The sequence below is a fragment of the Scomber scombrus genome, chromosome 15 (genome assembly GCF_963691925.1).
Source record: "Scomber scombrus chromosome 15, fScoSco1.1, whole genome shotgun sequence".
NCBI lineage: Eukaryota > Metazoa > Chordata > Actinopteri > Scombriformes > Scombridae > Scomber > Scomber scombrus.
Window position 1 is genome coordinate 18,929,087 of NC_084984.1, and position 22,570 is coordinate 18,951,656.

The 22,570-nt window shown below is 40.7% G+C and overlaps 2 protein-coding genes across 4 annotated transcripts in view; one reads left to right on the forward strand and one right to left on the reverse strand.

Moving 5' to 3' along the window:
- The window catches only part of rxraa (retinoid X receptor, alpha a), a 110,518-nt gene extending 108,492 nt beyond the window's left edge, over positions 1–2,026 (reverse strand). For all 3 annotated transcript variants that reach the window (XM_062435272.1, XM_062435271.1, XM_062435270.1), the window contains exon 1: positions 1,189–2,026. In XM_062435272.1, the coding sequence (XP_062291256.1) occupies positions 1,189–1,216 (28 nt within the window). In that variant the 5' untranslated portion in view covers positions 1,217–2,026. The remainder of the gene's footprint in view (positions 1–1,188) is intronic.
- LOC133994936 (leucine-rich repeat transmembrane neuronal protein 4-like) overlaps positions 1–22,570 on the forward strand; it is a 933,350-nt gene that overhangs the window by 503,838 nt on the left and 406,942 nt on the right. The window lies entirely within an intron of this gene.

Sequence of the window (22,570 nt, forward strand, 5' to 3'; positions counted from 1 at the left end):
TAAAATCTTTACCTTCTAGATTAATGAGGAGTCTAACAAGTTTCCTCTTTCCTCTCTTTCCTTCTATTACAACATACTTAAGTGCCAAATTCACAAAGTGCCCTCCAAAACCTGTAATGTTTGTGTAGTTAATACTGACTATTTATCCACACAAAACAGACTGCTATTGAACACTGAGATGTGACTAAAAGACTGTTCTCCACCAGTGTCACCTGTTTGGAACTGATGTGCTGGTACTTCAACACAGTTTTCAAGAGACAAACTGCCGAAAACACAAACTGCCTCGATAAATCTGAGCACAGTGCCAAGTTTAACCCACTCCCCACCTACCCCCAACTTTGATGCTGCTTGGGGGTTCATTTTCAAAAACCACTAGCAACGCATTGAAAGTTAAACGGAAGCAAATTAAGCCGCAACCCCAAGTCACGTGAAAAACAAAAGAACATTTTTTTTTAAAAGAGATATCCATGCACATCTTCGTATTTTTAAACCAAAGACTTGCCACATGATTTTGGAAGCAAACACACGCACTTTACGTACAAAACATAACCAGGGCTTACGTAATAGACAGAAAACGTGTTTAAAAAGTGCATTTTCTACTTAAAGTTCCTCACTGTGTTTTCCCCTTCAATAATGTTTAAATGTAAATAAATCACGCTAAAGTTCAAAGCTTCATCTCGGCTCGCTTTTTTCCTCCTTCTGCAGCCGATATTAAATTAAATATGTCGACGTTTAAAGCAAAGGCGCAAACTTAAAGCGAGTAAGGTAGGCTACGCTTAATTGCAGCGCACGCGAGGTATGCGCGCGGCTTAATCCCGAGCGAGATGTCACTCCGTATCAAAGCGAGATGTCATCAACTCAGACAGCAGCGATAACATAATATGCAACACAGCCACGCTATGCCTGCGTTTATTTTAAGTCGAAACCACATGTCCGCCTTAGTAAGAAGACAATTCAAGAAGATAACGTTCCCTCCAGCCTGCTCGTCAACAGCTTTAAACATGTTGATGCGTTTGGCAACTCGCTGCACGCGCTGTCAAAAGAGAGAAAAGGGGGCACACACACACACACACACACACACTCACAAAAACGCAGCGCGAGGACACGTTTCAATCTGCTTGAAAGTCCTATCAAAAGCCCACACGTTCATAACACAGCGAGGCTTTGTCATTAAACAAACAAACTTACCCAATGACAAGAATGGTTTGGTTTCCATGTCTGTGTAGTAGGTTAGCTCATGCCAGCTGAGACGACCGCGTTTGGGAGTTTTTCACAGGCGGCTGCCCGAGCAGACCACACCAGACCCGGGCTCCTGCTGCTGTTGCTGCTGCTCTTGCTGCTGTTGCTGTGGTCCTCTTCAAGTAGACGGGACTCGGGCTCGAAGCGATAAAAGTGACAGGTCGATGTGTGATAGTCTCTGAAGATAACCTAATGTTTCTTCCTCTGTTTGCTTCACTCAGCTGCTGCGCTCTCACTCTCTCCTCTCCCTCTCGCGCTCGGTGTGTACAACAACTCCAACTACTGGATCCGCACTGCAAAAGGGACCTGTGCAGGGGTACTCCCACAAACGCAGACCGGGCTGCAGCGACACCACACATACAAATGGGAGCCTTATCTTCAACTTTCAAATCGACGACATAACATAGAGCAAATCTGGAATAGCCAACAGGGTGCATTTTAAAAACAATATATAGCCTATATATCACAAGTGCGCAGATTTCCTCGAGGTGGAGGTTTTCTAAATCATGTGGAGCCCCTTTCAGCTGAGCAGCAGCTACTTATTCTTTCCACTGCTTATCTCCTGTTATTTTAACCTGGTCACATCTGTTGAACCAGGGCTGTTGGCTCAGTAGATAGATGTTTCAACTGCATTCACTCACCGCTGAAGCAATTAGCCTATCTCACTGTAAGAGCTACCACAAGATAGAAATAATAATAATAAAATAAACACCCACTTACATTGTAGGGGATGGGATTTGATGACGTTTTATCTAATATGAATCTGGCGTTAAATCTGCTTGTTAAATCAAACTTTTATGAATTAAAGAACTATGAATTGATTTAAACATCTTCATCAACACTGGTTGAATTAAAAAAAGACCTAAAAATCAAGTTTTACATGCATGTTTCCTGTTTATTCAAATGACTATCTGCATGTTTTGTACTCTGAGATTCAGTAAACACATTCATCAAAAAGCAATGGCTAATTGCTTTGATTTGTTGAGACTCAAAGCTCCAGATCCAAATCCAGACATTCTACCAATGTGATCACATGACCCAATCTTAACAATGAGATTTTGTGTTTATATTGTGCAAAACAACAAAAAACAAAATCCAAAACAGTGAAGTTGCGCAAACTCAAATCCTACTCAGATACAAAGTCAATATTTTTCTCAAAACTCCCCACTCTACATCTGCTAATGTTTACTAAATTCATACTTTGATCTGCCAACATGGCACAAAAATGAAAAATCTATAAATTTATTACAGATGCATAAATGTTTGAGGCAGATTCACATAAGCCGCCCTAGGCTAGCTTTACAGCAAGCGGCAGCACACTCCAATTTGCATAACTCTCCCTGCATTAGACCAATGTTAGATTATTTCACTATGATTGCTCTTGTTGCCATACTTTATATGTTCTGACTATGACAGTTTACACCTAATTCAAGCAACATCCATCTTCTTAGCCCCTCCTATCCTTCAGCATACTATCCTGCACACATGCAGGCAGCAAATGTTTCAGGAGAGTGAAAAATGCTGCTTCTTTGGCCCAGATTGAAGCAGAATATCACAGTATAGGTGTGATGTAGAGTATACATACACCTCCTGCAGTCATCCTCTAGGCCCCTGTGATGAGCATGCTCCTATTAAGCACTTGAAGGTGTTCACCACGTTTGTACTGAGGCGAGATACATAATTAATGTAATGCATGGCACATCAAAGATCAAAGGCAGTTGTGGGGGGAAAAAAAGAGAAAAGTTAAGTCTGACTGGGCACTGATTCAAGGTGTGTTTGTGTGCATGTGTGAGACAGAGAATGTGTGTACGAGGAGAGCAAAAATTAGTCCTGAGGTAGCTTGATTTTGTGAGCAAATCTCCTTTATCTATCTTCCAAGTAAACAATTCTCAATCATCGGGCGGTGTCATGTTTGCAACATGATGTTAAGTGACTTAATTGGGAGGGTAAATTCTCATCAGATGACAGGGGGGGCAGTGATTGGACATCCTATTTGTCTTCGGTTCAGATGGCTGTTTTGCCTCAGGCCTCGACTCTGTAATAGAAGACAGACGCAACATGGCCTTTTTAAACACCTCGATCAGGCCGGGTCCTCTCATCTGCACGCTAGACTGAGATATTTAATCCTAAAGTTGGGCCATGATTAATAGCGGTCTGACCCTTCACCTCCATCCATATAAATTCTCTGGAGACTGTTTTGGCTCTCCCGAACGCCTCACACCTCTCTTCTCAGAGCCCTCGAGTCTATACTTAAGTCTTAATTGCAATATCTCTTGGCTCAGTTCTCTCTTTCTCTTTCTCTCTCATTTCTCTTCCACTTTAAGCAATGTGTTTTGGCCTCAGGGGATGAGAGACCACCACTGTTACGATACACTCTGCTAGGGTTGCTTTGACAGCCCCCTCCTCCTCTTTCTCCTTCTCTTAAAGTGGGTGATAAATGAGACAAGGGCCTTTTGGTCTCCTTTGTACTTTGACCATTCACAACAAGCTCATCCGTAAAAGTGATTATGGCCTCTTTCGGTGGCATTGACAATGGTTTCCAATCTGGAGGAATGTATGAATAAATATTCACAGCAATCCAGGGCTGCTACTAACGATTACTTTCATTATAGGGTCATCTGTTTTTTTACTTTCTTCGCAATGACTTTCTTTTATCAATAAACATGTCAGAAAATATCTTCGGATAGCATATTTTATCCAACCAAAAGTCCAAAACAAGAACATATAAAATGTTTAACGATACAAAACAGAGAGAAGCAGTTCATTCTCAATGCCAAAATTTGACTTTTACAATAAATAGATTATCAAAATTGTTGTAAATAAACCGACTAATCATTTCCGCTCTACCCGAATCCAATGAAACCAAGCCTTTTCACGAAACATAAGAAACAACTTAAATCAAAGAGTTACACACTAAGCTGATTTGGTGTTTATTAGGGGCCTCTCTCTCTCTCTTTTATTCAGCCTGATTCCACTTAAATGTGGACATGATTGAGGGTCGATTGAAAAGGTGTGCTACGAGGAACACAAAAGCGTGTGAGATCATTAGGGCGTTTGCTGAGGTGTTCGGCATTGTCCGCCCCGAGGGAAGGTCTTGATCGTCACAGCCCCGGGTTCACATTCCTTAACCCCGGGGTCAGGGCTTTGTCTGAGGATAGCACCGAGGCAACTTCCCCTGCGGAAATCAACAAGAGCTGACACACTGAACGCTGGAGACGCACACAGAGGCAGGAAGAGGGACTACCAAACACAGACAGGAGCACATGCGTGTCAATTTTGTCTAAAAACTGAGGAAACTGACTTAGAAAAAAGACAGACATAAAAGGACCATGCCAGTGTATGTGTTTTTAGCACACTGGACACAAATCACTTATACATACTTTAGATTCTTGCTGACCGCTTTTGAATGCATGATCCACATTTTTTTATTTTTGGGTGCATTTTTTCCTTCTGAACTAGACAGCCATTGGTTTCCATTCATTTCTGCAGTGTTGCTTATCTTGTACCATCACTATGAACATCAAGTTTGCCTTAATCTGTATCAACATTACATTATTGTTGCAGTTTAAAGGATAGATAATTACAACTTAGATCTTATTTTTGTAATTTTAGCCATCTATCAGATAACATTGTACTCAATCTAAACCGAAACCAAAGTTTCATATTGTCAGTAATAATCTCTCACTGCACAGGAAAGCTCTGGGAACACATAAGTATGGCAAACACAGTTGCTAAAACTTTTAACAGGAAGTTTGTCTCTAAACTGTGATGGTTGTCGGGTATTACACAATTTTGTTTACTTTGTGAGGCAGCTGGACTTGCGAGATCACAAGATCACAAGATCATGCAGAAATCTATCATGTCAGGGTTCAAGCTTCTGTTCTTGTGTCTCAACGATCAGTGACTTAGACCAGTCACTGTTGCAAATCCAGCTGCCTCGCCAGGTAAGACGGTGATAGACAGATGCTTCATCCAATCACCTGCCAGGTATTGTTTGAAAGTGCCTGCCCTTTCCCCAACAGTTTCCAAGGACGACTTCTCAGATGGTCCTGTGAAATAAACCATCTGGCACATCTGGTAACTATTTTATATTCAAAAAAATTTTTTTTTAGCAACGTCACCATATCCCAAGATCTCTGCAATTATCTTAGTAAGTACAATCTTAATATTGGATATTATGATTATGAAGAATATATAGGAATGATGATCAAATCTACATATAACCCAAGCTGTAATCATCTACAATAAGGTAGATTGAGTTAAAAGTCTGTAGTATATTACCTCACAAGAATAATGTAGTGATCTGTTTGAATGGAAACCAATTACAAAGGTAGACTGAATATATCCATTTGTTTTAAATATTCTAAAACATGCAAACACACTGATATGCTCCTTCATATCACAGTTCAATGAGAGCAGCCTTGTTGTAGACCATGACTTTCTATGGCTTCTACCATATTTCACACCATAAAGTAAAAATTAATACATAAACCTCTACTCTGTTTTCATAGACAGAGTTCATTTCATTGGAGGTGATAAGAGCTTTGTGGATATCTGCCTATCAAATCGAGCTGACGAATGGCATAAATCCAGGCACATGGCCAAGGAAATAGTAGAAGCACAGAATTTTCCTAAATGATCAGAGCCCATTCCGCTCAGGGCTGTTATCAATATTGAACATTACATCAGCTGTATCATTGGCTCCCCATGCTGGGTTGTGAATGCTGCCATGGGCAGATGAGGCTCCCTCAACGGGAACATCTGAAGCTCAGGCATGCATCATTCTTTAATATCATATTAAAGTGAAATTGGCTACATTTAGACAGACGCAGCGATAAATCTCGTCAGCACTTGGCAGAAGCTGGTTTTATCGCACAGGGGAGAATCACCATCCCTGCAGAGCATCATCTTCTTACCTACGATTGAGTCCAGCATTATTGCATGATGATGGAGCTGCTGTGCTGCTGGAGCCGGCAGATTGAAAGGGTGAATTATGAGCGTGCAAAGGGTTGAAGGTGTAGTCAAACATTTCTTTTTTTTTTCTTTCTTCTTTTGGTCTGGATTTAAAAGAGGACAGGGGATATAGGTACTTGTTGGAATTTTTCAGTTAATTCTTGTAATCAGATTCTAATTATTTTCCACTAAAATCTGTAGAAAATTTAGAGCATTCCTATTGAAACACCATGAAAAGTAGAGCATCTAAAATACAAGTCAACCATGAATACAGTGTCACCTTCAAAATGTCCTTTTCCAATCTGTTATTTTTAGTCTACCAGGCTTCAGCGTGATTGAATTGGCAGATACTGATAATTCAACTGCCTGATTGTGGCCTTTTATAATGTGATTCCTGCAGTGCACATGCAATTTGTGAGTCTGCAGACCTGAGTTGAAGCAGGTCTGCAGGCCATTACACAAGATCTGTCTTTGTCAGTTTACATTTCAATCAAATGCATCTGCCAAATGACAAAATGTCTTCATTCAGACAACCGTATGTCTGTTTTGAAATTCTGCTGTATTTCCTGTTGTGTGCAGAATAGTGCACATTTCTGCAAAATGTGCCAGACATCACAAGTGAACGTGTTAACCAATACTGGCTATATTCTCCTGAGTCAATAATTTCCATTTAACAGAAAGATTTTTTTTTAATTTGCAGTTTTACCTCAGCTGCTTTGTGTTGCATTGTTGCTGATTCTGCTTTATAATACGTCTTACGCTTTGCAGTGCTGTGACGACTTGCAATCAGAGCACATCCTGCAATAAAATTATGGTTTATGCTCAATCTTAGACTGATTAGGAGGTAGGATAAGTGATTGGCTGGATAAAATGTTGTTTCTTTTTTAAATCTCCCAGGATACTTGTGTGCTTTAGCTGCATATGTTTGCATGTAGGGTAACTGAGTGCACACAAGTTGACAGTTTTTTTTTGCCTTTAAATAATACAACTTGAATATATATTAATCTGAAAGAAAAGGCAATGAAATAAAGGCAAATGCCACACAAAACTAATGATCTAAATGTAGAATTGACCATTTTAAGTGAAACATTAAGACATTTATTACTGCTATGAACCACAGAAAAGCCCGGACATATCTGATATTGGTCAATAGATGTGTCCTAAGTGACTTCCTTCCCAGCCAGTACAGTACAGCTGGGAGAGAGTGCGACACTGTTGGACTTCAGCTGGGTAAACATTCCCCGCTGAGGCCAGAGATCTTGTGTACACACAGGGCACTGCACACGTTTAGCAAGAGGGAGGGGGGGGCCACACAGCCGCCACAAGGATGGATGGTCTAACCAGGCCAGAGTCCATGTGGGCACAGCAGTCAAAATATGACAAGAGACCACCCCATCTGCTGAAACCATTAAGCTCTGATGAACAGATATCCACATGAGAGGATGTAGCGCTTACACACCTCTCGCCTCCTTATATACATACACACACACACATGTGTTTGCAAAGACAGGCACGCTGTGCATTACGAGATCCTCAGACTGCCTGTGGAGGAAATAGACTCAGTGGTGCTTGAAAGAGACGGAGAGAGTCATTTCACTGAGAAGAACATTAGAATGAAGTGGAGTAACAGGACACCTCTTCTGTGGCTTCCTGCATGCACACCTACAGACTGGCGCTGACAGTCACACACACGTTTTGTGCAAAACCGCAGCTAATAATAAACCTCTGTGAGGCAGACATGGCGGATGTGATAGAGATAATAAATTTTCCTCTGCCGAAATTAAAGTCATTTTTCCTGTGTTTGAAAGGAGGCCTGTGGAGATATCAGGGGTAGACATTGTCATCTGTGTGCAAGGTACAGTTAGCCCAGGGGATGCAGAGTTCTGCTATTTGTCTGGATTAACCCTCCTCACAAGAACTCATGTTGCTGCTGCCAGTTAGACACTTCACATTCACCATCTTCATCTTTTATAGTGTTCAGACCTTTGTTTGTTTGTCTCATAGTTAGTGAGATATCAAAAAGTACTTTGCATACTTCAGAAATTTGATTTAATTAACTTGCACCATCATGAAGTGCTTTTAATTTCTGGCTCATGACTATTGACTCATGAAGCATGGATGCAGTATTTCTTTGTTATGGATTTACTGGTATAAGGCAAATCCATCAGTACAGTCCACACCCGTTTCTGCCAAAGATGATTGGTTGCCACTTTGCCTTTTGGAAAAACTGTTTCTTAAACGTTCTTCAAACAAATCTCCCCCAACTGTCACCAGATTTGGTGAAATACTTGGATGAAGCCAAACAAATCTTCCAAAATCTTCTGCATATCAGTGTAAAGTTGGTCAGCAAAAGTTGATTTTGCACTTCACATAATTTATATATTAACAAGAAAACATGACCACTAATTGGCTGACAGGTTGATATGTCTACCTTTATGCATATTTTGATGCAAATAATAGAAGATTTGCTGTGTAGCTTTGGCAGAGGCACTCTATGGGTGATTCAGGGTTGGGTTTTTTTCTTTAAATGTTTGGCCATGACCGTATTTTTAAAATCAAAGAATGTGTTTGAAAAGATTTTTTGGGCCTTGGGGTCATGAAACTTACTGACCACATAAAAGACTTATTGAATTTCAAAGTTTTTCAGGCTAGAACAGCTCAGTCTTGTCAGCAGACTACTCGAGAGCCGCCCTTCCTTCACACATTATCTGCCTGTGAACGGTGAGCACGTGTGTGTGTGTGTGCGTGAGCCACACTCTCCCCGTGATTTACAGCTCCTCTCACACTCTCCCCTTCTGTCTGCTGGTCAACTGCCATGGTGAAGGCGGCTACAATGGCCGGCTACGGACCACCATAAATCTGGACACTTCCTACCACTGTCTCCCACTTCAAGGGGAACCCTGTCCTGTTGCAAACGTGATTAACCCTCTTCCTCTCCGTCCATAACCCCCTGCGCACACCCTTCAACTTCCATCCTCCTTCCTCCAACAAGAGGCCCTGCAGCAGGGGGGAAAAGGGCCTCCTTCACACCTCAGGGGCAAGCAGTGTAAGAAACTCTCCAGATTTTTCCACAAATTTTCTGAACAGGAAATAACTAATAAAGTATGACAAAGACATTGTCATTCAGTTAGTAAAAACCGAAGGAAAACAAAACAAAAATATATACTACACATTTTTCTCAAATGTAAAATACCATGAGAAATTGAACAGATGAGACGTATGAGACATACCTATAAAGTATTATAGACTGGATTTTAAATAATGCATTACAGCTATAAAGATTGGAAGTAAATAAATAAATAAAAACTGTGGAAAAAGTAAATAAAACAGTTCAAGCAAGGAGTTACAGTATTCCTCCCCCACAATATGCAAAGTATAAAAACTAACACTTTTTTTCTTTAAGTTTTTACGAAAGCACCTCTCTTCTCCCAATGACAAAGTAAGAAAAAAGTTTTCAAAAGCCTTTCAAACCACAAAAGACTCGTTCAAGATGAGTGAAGCGATAGTCCCAGCATGCCAATTTGCAGCTTAGTAAGGAAGCTTGCTTGGTGCTGGGAGGTTTAGAGCAGGAATAGAGATGTGTTGTCATTGAGCTGCCCGAATGCATCTATGAAATTTTAGATGAAAAAGTGAGGGGTGGGGGTGCGCTGTCAGTGGAGAGCGGGTCCTTCAGTGAACTGTGGCAGCAGACTATAACACGAGCCTTCAGCTGCAGTTCCAGGCTGTAGTCGGCTCCTTCCCAGAGGAAACATGCACACACACAGTTGAAACGCACATAAACACACATCCATAATCACCCCCCCCTCCCACACACACACAAGCTATCTCTCTATTCACCAGCCTAGACACACAGCATTTTGCACACACGCTGATGCATGGGCACACAATAGGCTGCGCGCGCGTGCACGCACACACACACACACACACACACACACACACACACACACACACACACACACACACACACACACACACACACACACACACACACACACACACACACACACACACACACACACACACACACACACACACACACACACACACACACACACACACACACACACACACACACACACACACTATTCATGGAGTAACACACACAGATGCTTGATGTCCTTGCTGTCAGTCAGGCTCTTATTCTTGGTTACAACTGAGGACGCTGATGTAACATTTTTCAGAAAAACTTTGTATGCTCAATCAATCTGAGCCATTCAACATCCTTTGTGTATTGATGTAGCAAAGAAAGAAAAAAAGGCTTTTACTTCTTATGCCAATTGCCAAATTATTCACAGTGGTATGGCTGGTTGGTCATGTGTTATGATGTTACTATGACATGACACATTTTGCTTTCAGGTTTATTATTTAGTTGGTAAATTACTCACCAAGAGGTTTGGCACTGTTTAACATTTGTATCAATGGAATAAACCTTTTGGTTGCTATAATCAAGTGTCAACCTAGATGAAGTACAACCTTTCATTAAGTAAGTTTTATAGTATGGTTATACTTCAACATAAGTTAATGCAGGAGCTAACTAAAGTATAGATTGCAATCACCCAAACTAAATAATAAGAAATATGTTTTCGGTTACCGGTGGTGTGGTTGAGTTTGTTTAAATTGAGTGTTTCATTCTACAGCTTTGCAACTAATTATACGTTTGTATGTGTTGTTAAAAATAACCAGGGTTCATGTGTATTCTGAATGCATGTTTCCTTTGTGGGTGGTGGCACTGAGTCTACCTTTTGACTGGTTTAAACTTGGTCATCAAACCACTACAATTTATACTGTCTGTAGTTGAAACACAAAGGCTTGTATGCAGATATTTTTAAAGAAAAAGTATACATACAAAAGTTAAGCAAGATGAGGACTAAATAATTTAAATGTTTTTAAGTTTGGTCAGTTAATACTCAATGACCATGGTGACATTATAATAAAGTGTAATACTGTGACAATGTACTAAATCTGAAATATTTCCAGTATGAGGGATTTCACTCTTTGTGTTAAGTAGCTGTGAAGCTGCAGCTTTTATGACAGTTGAAGTTATCATTTCTACTCAATGCTGATGCACCTGAAGTCTGCATCAACATAGATAATCATGCATTTACTCTATGACACTAAATGTAAACAGTAAAATATAAGTATATGCACAAATGACAGACCAATCCTGAATGTTAGATTATAACAGATAAATCTAATCCAATATTCTGACACCCTGATTTATGTAAACAAGGGGGTAGACAATCATTTACATGCAATGCAGTCCAATACAACACAACCACCAACTATGACTATACTGTACTATACAGTTAAACAAACGAAAAAAAGCTCACGGTGTGAAGTTTAATTAATTAATAGTGTCCAAAATCACATACAAGTATTTTCTGACAACTCTGAATTTATTTTCCAAATAAATAAATCATCATTTGTTACATCATTTGTTACATAACACCCAAGGAACGACAGCTAATGCAAAAATAATTGCTAGTACTGTCAGCCCCACTGAGAATCAACACTTCAGTATTATTCTCACAGTTGCTACAATCAAATTAAAAACAACAACAAACGAAGTGCTTTACAGAGACATCAGAATTACAACTGAATAAAAACACCAATATAATGAGGATCAAGAACTAGATTGATAAAAGCAAAGAATAAAGAAAACAGCATACCAACAGAATATCATAAAACACAACAGTATTGTGCAGAGAACAAACAAATAATAAGCCCAGACCAGCTCTGTCTTTATGATGACAATTAAAGGGTTATAGAAAAGAGATGGGTCTTAAGAAGGTTTTTTAAAAAGCTTGATGGAGGGGGAAGACCCAATAGAGCATCCCTGTCTCCTAAAAATGATGTTCTTAATCAACAGACATAATAGCTGCCTGGATTATGGTCACATGCAATGTTGTTTCCAAATGAATGAAGCGCTACATGTAAATATCGCACTGAAGTTGAAGGGGCATGGTCTGGGTGGATGGTGGCTGTACAGGACGCAGGACTTTGGCACCAGAGACCAACGTTTGCATCCTGGGTCTTGTGCATGGTTAGGTTTAGGTCACGAGATAATTATAATTCAGTAATAGACGCATGTACTGGGGTTTTCAAATTCTTATGTTATAGATATAGAAGAAGCTTGTGCTGATAATCAATTTCTTTATCAAATTTTAAACCAGGATCAAATATAACACCAAGATTTCTTGTGTGAGAGTTTACATTCAATGACAGAGGCTCAAGGCTGAAGATTTCAGCCTTGGATCTCAGTTTTTGATTTTCCTGAATCATTTTGCCATCCAGGATTTTACATTGTCAAGGGAGTTAAAACAGTATGGATCACCAGGTTTAAGCGAAAAATACAGCTGGGTATCATCTGCATATTATATATTATACATTTTCTCAAAATAGACCCCAAAGGAAGCATATGTAGGAAAAATACAATAGGGCCTAATATGAAACCTTGTGATACGCCCCAGGAGATGACTGCAGAGGAAGAGGACACATTCATTTGTCAGTTCTGACAGAGGCTGATCTGTCTTGGATGTCGGAGGCAAACCACTGAAAGGCCTGCCCTTGAATGCCAATAACATGCTCAAGACCATCCAAGAGGATGGAGTGATTGACTGTGCCAAAGGCAGTGGGGAGATCTAAAAGAATTCAAGCAAAAGAATTCAATGTGATTTTCTGAGTCTAAAGACAAGGACAAATCCTTTGTCACCGTCAGGAGGATATAGGTGCATCCATAAAGCTGATGAAAAGTGGTCCAGGATCCTGAATTTGTCAAAGAAGGAATTGAGAAAAAAAACAACTTTTCAAACATTTTGGATGAAAAAGAGAGCTTTGAGATTGTTTGGTAATTATTAGGAATACATGAGTCTAGGTTAGATATAGTGAGAAGTTTATAACATATTGTGTATAAAACATCAAGCTTATGTAACATGATGATGACATTGAAGCAGAACAAAGACAAATGTGTGGTCTACACATGTGGCTACATCTATTCAAAGTGTTTGATCAGAAATTGTTCAGCTGAGACTCACTTCCCCTCGTCTTCACCACCTTTCCTTCACGAATAGAAAAACACTGATGTCATGAGCCCATTAGCCATATAATAATTTACACTAGAAAGACCCGTCAAGGAGCTGCCACCTGCTCCAATGCTCCTACGCCCCTATTTCCCTCCCTCCACACCTACATCTGAAAGCATGATGAGGTCATTATGTCATTATTACAATAATGTTCTCAATGAAGTCCCAGCCCCAGTAACAACACCTGTTTGATGCACCCTCGGGGACGTACTCAGCAAGCAGCCGGGATGTTTTATTTATTTATTTTCAGCTGAGGAGGGAAATAAATAAGTGACGGAGCAACACTGTTTATGCAAATCTCATTTCACATGCGTCTTATGTCCTGCCACGCTTGCTTGGCAGTGCACAGCTCAGATTGCGGGGCAAGTGACAGCGCAGAGGCTTAATATGACTGATTTCCTCTGTAATGATAATGCGATTGAGCACACTGTTTGTGCCGAGCACAAAGGGGCACATGAATAAGAGAAGGTTCAGAGTTAAAGTGTGAACGATCAGGGGGACTTTCTGGGCAAGCCCTTTTCTCACCAGCCTCATACAGCATGTTTTACTTTGCTGGTAAAGTGCAGTCTGCTGTGCGAATGCATCACACAACATATGGAAGTCTACAGTAGGTGAAGTCAGCTATTGTGCGGCCTTGATGTACGAATCTATCTAATGGATTGCTGTCAACATGTGGTCTTTATTGTATATGTTGAGTCACTCTGGCTCTCACTCACTTTTGTTTACTTCACACTCTTCAAGCTCTTTAACATCTGGCAAGTATGGGCATTGACATGTGCAAGAAACCCAGTAAACGGTGAGAAGACTGAACATTAAATATTTAGAAACCTGTTTGGTTTTTTTTTACATAAAAGAGAAAAAACTTTTTAAAGCACATGATTTGGCACAAGATATATTGTCTGACTCATGAACTATCTTAACCTCAAATTGAACCAGCATTTAAGAGTTCTTGATTCAATTTAGATGAATGCATTAATGTTTCTTCCAATCACCCAATTTATTATTTTGGGCTAAATATAAAAGATTTCAGTTCTGACACAGAACAAATAATATTTGACACCATACTGGTGGTTTTAATAAAGTCTTTACAAAAAGTCACACAAGAGCACAAATGAAGCCTATAACATTAATATTATTACTAACATTGTAACTTAAACCTGCATTCAATTATTTTTTGCTAATGAGAACATTAAGAGTAACCCAAAATAGCAAAGCTGTGGGCCAGAAAAACAGAACAATCTGCTGAAACTGGCTGAAATGCTGCATTGATCTAAGGAGACCCGCAGAGTCAGGCCATAGTTGTCTGCGCTGTAGTATCTACGAGCCAAACCTAAACATGCACATAATCAATTGATCCATCGTTAATATAAAAAATATTGACTATAGCAGCTTTAAATCCGAGAGTATTTGATTAAGACTGATGCCAGGATCAGACTACATCATCGGGACAACTAAATCAGTCAAATCTCTGGTCAGACTCCAACCTGTAATCTAACGTGTCTCTCAGCCAAGACCAACCAATACCAGATTTTGTTACTACGCAGCCCTGAATATTTGGTTTTTCAGAAATGTTTTGATCAGTACTCAAAAAAGTATTGACGCTGAATTCCCAGGCATATCTAGTATGTCTGTTCTTCCTTCCAACCACATTATTTAATACAGAGCAGATTTCAGACTATTATAGGCCTCAGATGGATATAAAAACACGAGTCATATTATGAATGAGTATTTGAATTGGATTTAAAATTTACAAGTGAGAACTCTCAAATGCTCTTCTTTTCAAAAGCTGTTGATTCTAACTAATCATCAAAGCGTTTCTAATTCAATGTCAGTGAATTTGCTTATAAAGATGTGTGTTAAATGAATATCAAAAAGGGCCTGAGTTTTGTGTCTCGCTGATGATCCAGACAGAACCTCAACATCAAAGTGTAATCATCCATCACACGTCCACATGTTGGACAGATACCTCCACTCTGACAGGGCTGCTGTCATTTACATAGCACAGCAGAGAGACAGAGTCAAAAGGCAGAGACATGAAAAAGCTGCCAACAATTTTTTTTCCTCATCATTTCATTTCTGCCTTTTCCAGCCTCTCAACTCCCTCCACCCCACTCCCCCACCCCCACCCCCTCTCAAACTCCTAATCATCAACCAAGCGGATTAGCATGTCACTGCTGGGGTATCCCATTCTCCTTCAGAGGGGCCCCAGACCCAGACCCAGACCCCCCCCCCCCCCCCGTCTCTCTCTCTTTTTCTCTCTTTTCTTCTGGGGAATCTGCCATTTCATCAGAGCGTGCAGGAGTCACCAGTCGGCTAACTTCATTGTACAATGGGGTCAGGGGCGGGTCAGCTCCCGGGATTCTCCAGAAAGGAGAGGCCCTGGCCTGGCTATGCCCTGCGGTCTGCATGCCCTCAACCCGCTCCTAGCCTGTCCTCATCTTCGACCCCACCCCACTCTGCCCTCTTGGACGGGAGACGCTCTGGAGGTCAGCAGCCTATTTGCGAGGACACTTGGCTCTCCACAGGGGGTGAGATATCTTTTACAAGAGCCCCTGTCATCTGGACAGTGACTAATGAAGCCGGCTCGGTGACAAGTACTGATGAGCTGCCCCAGGCTGGTTTGGGGTCCGTTGCTCCACTGCTAATGACACTAACTCAGGCAGCACTCTTTGACTCCTGCCTTGGCAAGTTTCTAATGCGGGTCTCATCACTTGTTGGTTCTCATGCCACAAAAACATGTCATCTTTTTTTTTTAATAAAGCTCAGGTTCATGCAGTCACTAGGAGCAAGTAGCTGCTGGCTCTTTAGAAACACTGCGTTCCCATGGCCTGATGCTTCATTGGCATCTGCACAAAGGAGGGTGATGAATGGGCCCAAAAGGCCTGATAAAACATTAACATGGACAGTTGGTCCAATGGGAGGAGCAGCGCAGATTAAAAGATGACTCAGTTTTTTCGAGGCAAATTTAATCCTCATTTCTCAACGCACGATTAAAAAGTCTTCACATGGAAACACAGAGCTTTGAAAAAAAGAACAAGACATTAATGAAAAACAGCATGCTGTCGTGTTGATGTCTCATTACTTGGTGTTTGTGCCATATAAGCCATGCATGAAGGGGGGAGGGGGGGGCAAAAACAGAGAAAGACAACCTGTGGCTTCAGTGTTTCATTTGCAGGGATGCGAAGCCGGACACAGAGCAGTGCTGTTCCACCCCTGGCATCAACTGGGGCAGAAACATTCATTATTCACAAACTCCGTGCATGAATTATGTAATGTGATAGGTCATTCCCAACACTTTAGATGCAGTGGTTTTAATAGAAAGCAAATAAGGGCTGCCAGAGGACAAAGTATTCCACAGAGGAGCCACTCCACCAGCCTCCTACCCTGTCGTTATTTTTATGCTCCCGTGCTATTTCTCTTTCTCTAGAACATTGTTTTATTTACCAAGAAATATGCATTTAAAACAGATAGCATATTCTATTTTTCATCAAAAGAGAAAGTATGTTGAGGCGCGTGGTGTCAGACAAGGCTCATATTGGGTAAGACCTTCTTGAAGCTTGGCAACCAATCAAAAATGACACATGACAAGCTGTGACCGTGACAAAATACTACATTTTAAAAGACTATCTGTCTGGATTATGAAATTCAATACCTATTCGGAAATACACCATTACATACTGAAGCCAAACCCTTGGCATACTCTGTCCCTTAATGTTATTTTATAAAGTTGAGGAAAATGGTGTTAAGTGGGGAAAAAAATGCAGACACAACACTTTTGCAGACTTGTGTAACCATATGTGACACAATCGAAGAAAGTAGATTTGGGTGTGTGTTTTTTTTTTGTTTAACATTTTTATTTGTTCATAACAGACAGCTCTGAAACATTCAAATCTCATTTCTTTGGTCACTGGTTACACCCTCACAGGCAGATCTTGTATCACAACACAATTTTATGTCCACAAGGCATTAGATAACTGAAATCTTAGGACAATAGATTAAATAAATAAATAAATAAATAAATACAGCAAGGTGTCCATTACGTGCAACTGCTTCGCGACCTCGAAAATGATTTCAACACAAGTGTAGAACGGTTATCTGCAGATTCACTCCTAAGCGAGGTGATATAAATGACAAATGTCCTGTCAGAGAGTCTTGGAGGACAAGTCATAATTGAACCATCTGCACAGACATTGCTGTAAATATTTCAACAGATATGGACTAAACATTCCATATGTGTATCCTTCCTTAGCTTTCCTAGTACCATTTTCTCCTAATGTGATTTATCAGGGGTGGGATTTCGGTCTTTAGTGATTTCTTTTTTTTTTCTCTTCACGCCTTTTAGTGTTGGGGGTTTCATTCTTTAATGTGCCTATTTCTAAATATATCTAGTTTCCTAAAGAGGGGATGTAATAGAAGCATACTCTTTCTCTCTCCCATCCTCCCCCTCCCAACCTGAAGCGCTTATAGCTCCACACCAAGGATGAGAGAGAATATTTAATTCTAAAAAGATGAAAAAAAAAAAAAAAGTGTCAGACCCTGAGCTGTGCATGCAGCCAGGGAGGCCACGGCTTGCTGCTGTTTCTCTTGTGCTCGCCTGCTGTGCACACATGGGAGGGAGTTGGACTTCTTCTTTTATTGTGTTTTCATTTGTCTGGAAACAACAAAATTAGTCAGACTGCAGAGAGATTTGAAAAGACTGGAGTCCTTTGTAGTCTTTTTTGCTATACCAACAACTGTATTTGCTTGCATAATTTATTTCCGTTTTTCTTGTTTGGCTCGTTGCGTACCATAAGTTATCAGGCACCTAGAGGCTCATGCACATAAGGTCCATATGTGTTGCAAAAAAATAAAAAGGACTTGGTATTCGATTTAAGCTTTGTTTACATCACTCTCATGTGCAATTTCCAGTTTAATGGCTGGTGTGATTCACTATATTTATGTTCAACATTTGGAAGCCTGTGGTTACCTTTATTGTATGTCTTAAGCAGTGCTAGGACATCATGCTTGGGTAGGCTAAAAGTCAGCAACAGCAGAAGAAGAGGTGGCCAGGATGCTGAGCAAAACTTGGTGGAGTGGCTGAGACTGTCACTAAAATGAGAATAGCTGATCCACCTTAAAGGTCAATCCACCTTAAGAGAGCCATGGTCATTACCAGTATGCAGTGGATGCACAGTAGCCAGTAGTTACTGCTCATAAATATCATCACTGTTGAACATTAAAGCTAAGCTTAGCCTATGCACTGGTCTATGTCCCCACCTCCACCCATTTCCTCCAACACATACAGTATGTACATCCACATTTAGTTCCTATTTTAGAAGTGGAAAAAAAATCTGCTATCTTGGATCAGAAATTTAACTGGGTATCTGCTTTCACCTATTTTGTGCTCTATAAACCTTTCTTCCCATTTCAATAGACTGTACTAGCGCACAGAAATGAAAAGCTGCAGATTTTAACATCACACTCCCTTTGTTCTTATGTCTTGAAAGAATGGTTGGAAATGGAAAAAAAGAAGCTTAGCAATAATACAGAGGAACAATAAAAAAGTATGCACAGGGACTTTTGGACAAAAACTAATCATGTTTTCTGCAATGGGATGGAGAGCAGGGCTGCATGACAGAATTTTAACCCATTTTCTTTCTATCTTTCTCCTCTTTCCAAAGGCTGTTTGAGTGTGGGGGTGAACAGAGAATGGACCCTATGGGATTGCTCCATTTAAATTCCTATACAGTTGGACTTGGGCCTTTGTCTGTCACTGCACAGTGTCTTCTTATTGTTCACATGTAATATCCTATAGACTGAGTTTAGTGTGAAAAAGTGCAGCCGCGCAGGGAAAAAACGCTCCGTCCATTTTTCTGCAAACTGACACCGAAATCACACATCGAACATATGCAAAATTCCTCTAAAGTGTGACAGAAGACATATAAATGGCTACTAAACCTTCACCGATGAATAGGGCACAGACGAGGCAGTGTGTGCAGAGGTGGAGGCCTCACGGACCGGCGCAGACCCTCGTAAAGAACGCTCGTCCAGGAGTCTTTAAAGCCTCTCGTCACATACAGTACAGCACACATAAGGGAAGGGGGCCAGGGAAGGGAATCTTTTGTCTCATCTCCCTCAATACACCTCCTTGTGAGAATAGATCATTTTTTAAAGAAGAGAGAAAAGAAAATGTCATAGGAGAGGACCAAGGACACATTCTGGGATTGCATCTCTTAAATGAGTCACAAAGCTAAGAAAACCAAGAAAATTAATTTTCATGTAGGTTTTCTGCTTATTTGTCATTTTTCTTACAAAATACAATTAAACTAAATATGAATAATTCTGATATAAACACTTATTAGGTCAATACAAATCCTTATAACATTGGTCCATGAGGTAATGTTGAAATATTAGTTAACTAATTGATAGCAGGATTTTAACTATGAAAAGTCATTTATCAAGTTAAAAGGGAAAATTCTTGCCCAAAAACTTACCCTTAAATGTCTGAATTTGCTAGGTTTATGTTTTGGACTGTTGGTCAGTCAAAAGAGGCAGTTTGAAGATATCATCTTGGGCTCTGGGAAGTTCTGTTCAGCATTTCTGACATTTTTTAGGCCAAACAAATACTTAGTTAATTTAAAAAAAGAATTGACATGTCCACAGATATTGAAAACAATCTTTGGTTCCACCCCTACATCTGTAATAGATATATCAGAGAGCAGGTAATTAGAGCGGAGATGCATTCACCATATCTGTTTTTATCACCTCTATGATCTAACTTAAGACTGCTCAGTTATGCAGTGAGGGGGGATGGGGATGGGGGAGGGTTCATGCTGTGTTGGAAAAGAGGTGACCGTAACATAACTCGGTCCATCTCACGAGACCCGGCACAGTAGGAAGTGCGACAAGACGACATGTCAGCGGCATAATGCATGCATAATTACGGATGAGATGGATGGCTCGGTCCTGTCCGCGCCCAACTGCTCCTGTCCATTTTTCTTATTGATGAACGATGAGAACGACGGCACCCTGTCATCTGCCACCATGCGACTGGCGGCAACAGTAAATCTCCCGCTCAAAGTCACCCTCCTTTTTCCGAGATGGCAAGACGGTGTGTGTGTAGTGGAATGGAAGCAGGGGGGGTATGAGGAAATGGATTAGTACCTAGACACACGCTGCTGTAGATAGTACCACATGGGAATATACAGCACGATGGAGTATAACATCTAAACTCACTTTTTGTAGCTGTTGTCGGTGAATAATTGAATTGATTGTGCAAAATGGGTCTGGATCCTAATTAGGAAGTAAACTAGGACTTAAAAAAAACCTCCCAAAACTATTCAAAATACAAAGTGCAACAGAGAAGAGCTTGAGTTATTCTGACACTTCTTGAAGTCTTTCACAGGACTGTACAATAACATGTTTGGTTGTGTCTTGATGGTTTAAGATGAAGACACAAAATAAGTCACACCAATTTAAATCCAATTATTATCTCTGACGTTGCTTTATGTAATTTTTTGCCGCATTCAAGGTCATATTTCCGAAGTGGGTCATCTAGCAGAAAACCTGGACTGAACTTCTTGTTTTAAGCCTTTCAACATCACATTTAGGAAAAACTAACTAAACGTAACTCCCATGGGTGCCAACAGTGTTTAAAACCTCACCGGTCATTGCAAATGATGAATTCTGACATATTAGATACATACTTTTCTTTTGGTCATGCTTGTCCAATTGGTTTCTTTTCATGATCCTACAGTTAAATCCTATTATTCACAACCTGCTTGAGGGAGAGCTTTCACAAATATCTGGATGAGGCAGGCCTACAATGATTTTCTTACAACAGGTGAAGAAAGTTGACAAAATTCACTTTACTCCTACATCTAAATGAACCCCATTGATTCACTCAAGGTGGTGCAAAGTGAGATGAAGGCATGATCTTGCGGAAAGTTCCTGATAAGTCTGAGCTTGAGTTGTACGTACATTTCTAACAGCTACAGCTAAATACCTGTACAGTCTGTACATTGGCTGTATTATATTAAATAAAGTGAGGTACATATGAGCTCCAATTGGATAGTTGCTTGAGCATATTGCACCGGTTAGGACATGTTTTCTAATCTGAAGTGTCATATTTCACCTGTCAAGTACAAAACTATTCTGCATGATTCTAGCAGCAATAGAGGACAGAGAGAAAACCAACCTGACCCAGATCTAGAGCGGGGTCCCCCTCATAAGAATCTCTTTGAGGGCTCTATCTTTCTTTGTGCTCTCCTGTTCAATCGCTGCGTTATGCCTTTGCCTCCCGACTCCCCCTTTGATAGCTGTTTGTTTTGTGTGGCTTTGACGAAGGAAAAAGGCTGCATATGAAGGAAACAGGACATTAAAGTCTCGAAACGCTTAATGTGCTGTATTTTCTTTCACTGAGACTTGCTCTGCGTATCTCTGACTGTGACCCGGTGCTGCTTCAGATGCTGTGCGGATGTTTTTGTTGTGGAAATCGGAGTGTGAAAAGGTGGGACAGGGGGGTTACCGCGGCTGTGTTTGTGTTTTGTTGTTGCTTTGTGTTTTTGTCGCTTTGGGGTCGTTCCTTCCCTCCTGTTCATTTCCTCATCCTGGATCCCACAAACTTAGAAAGTCTCCTACACCCACCTCTTTCTTTCTCTTTTTCCCTTCTCCCCACTCATTTTTTTCTCTCTCCTCACTTCTTAGAATATAACCTTCTATTGCCTTCTCCAGTCCCAGAGGACTAAGAGATAAAAATCCCTCCTCGGTCTAGGGGGTTCTGTGAAGATAGTGTAACAGTCTTTTCTCACAGTCACAGCCCCAGGCTCTGTGAGGAAGCCTCTGCCCATCCTCCCCCCCCCCCCCCCCCCCTCCTCCTTCACTCCCTTCCACTTTCTAACTTTCTCTTTGCCAGATCGCAGCAGTTCTCAACAAGGTGTGATAGTGCTGAAGGAGGTGGGACTGGCAGCTACCAGCACTGGTTACAGCATGTTCCCCTCTGCAGAAAAACACTAATCCATACAGGTAACTAAAAGTGTGTGTACATTAGGTCAGCTAAATTATAAAACACTCTGTATAGAGGACCGTTACCTTAAATGGTTCATTGGGATTTATGTGGGGATGATTGAAACAGAACAGTAGTTTAAATTAATAATCATACACACGTTGATTTTTATTCTTAGTCAAACATTTGGTAACTTTTATTGCTGTGCAGCACCAGAGGGTGGTTGAGGAAGCACAGGAGCACTGGCATTCCTGCCTGTTGTAAAAATAAACCTCAATCAGTAGTAACCACGGTTCAGAGTGTAGTATTTTGT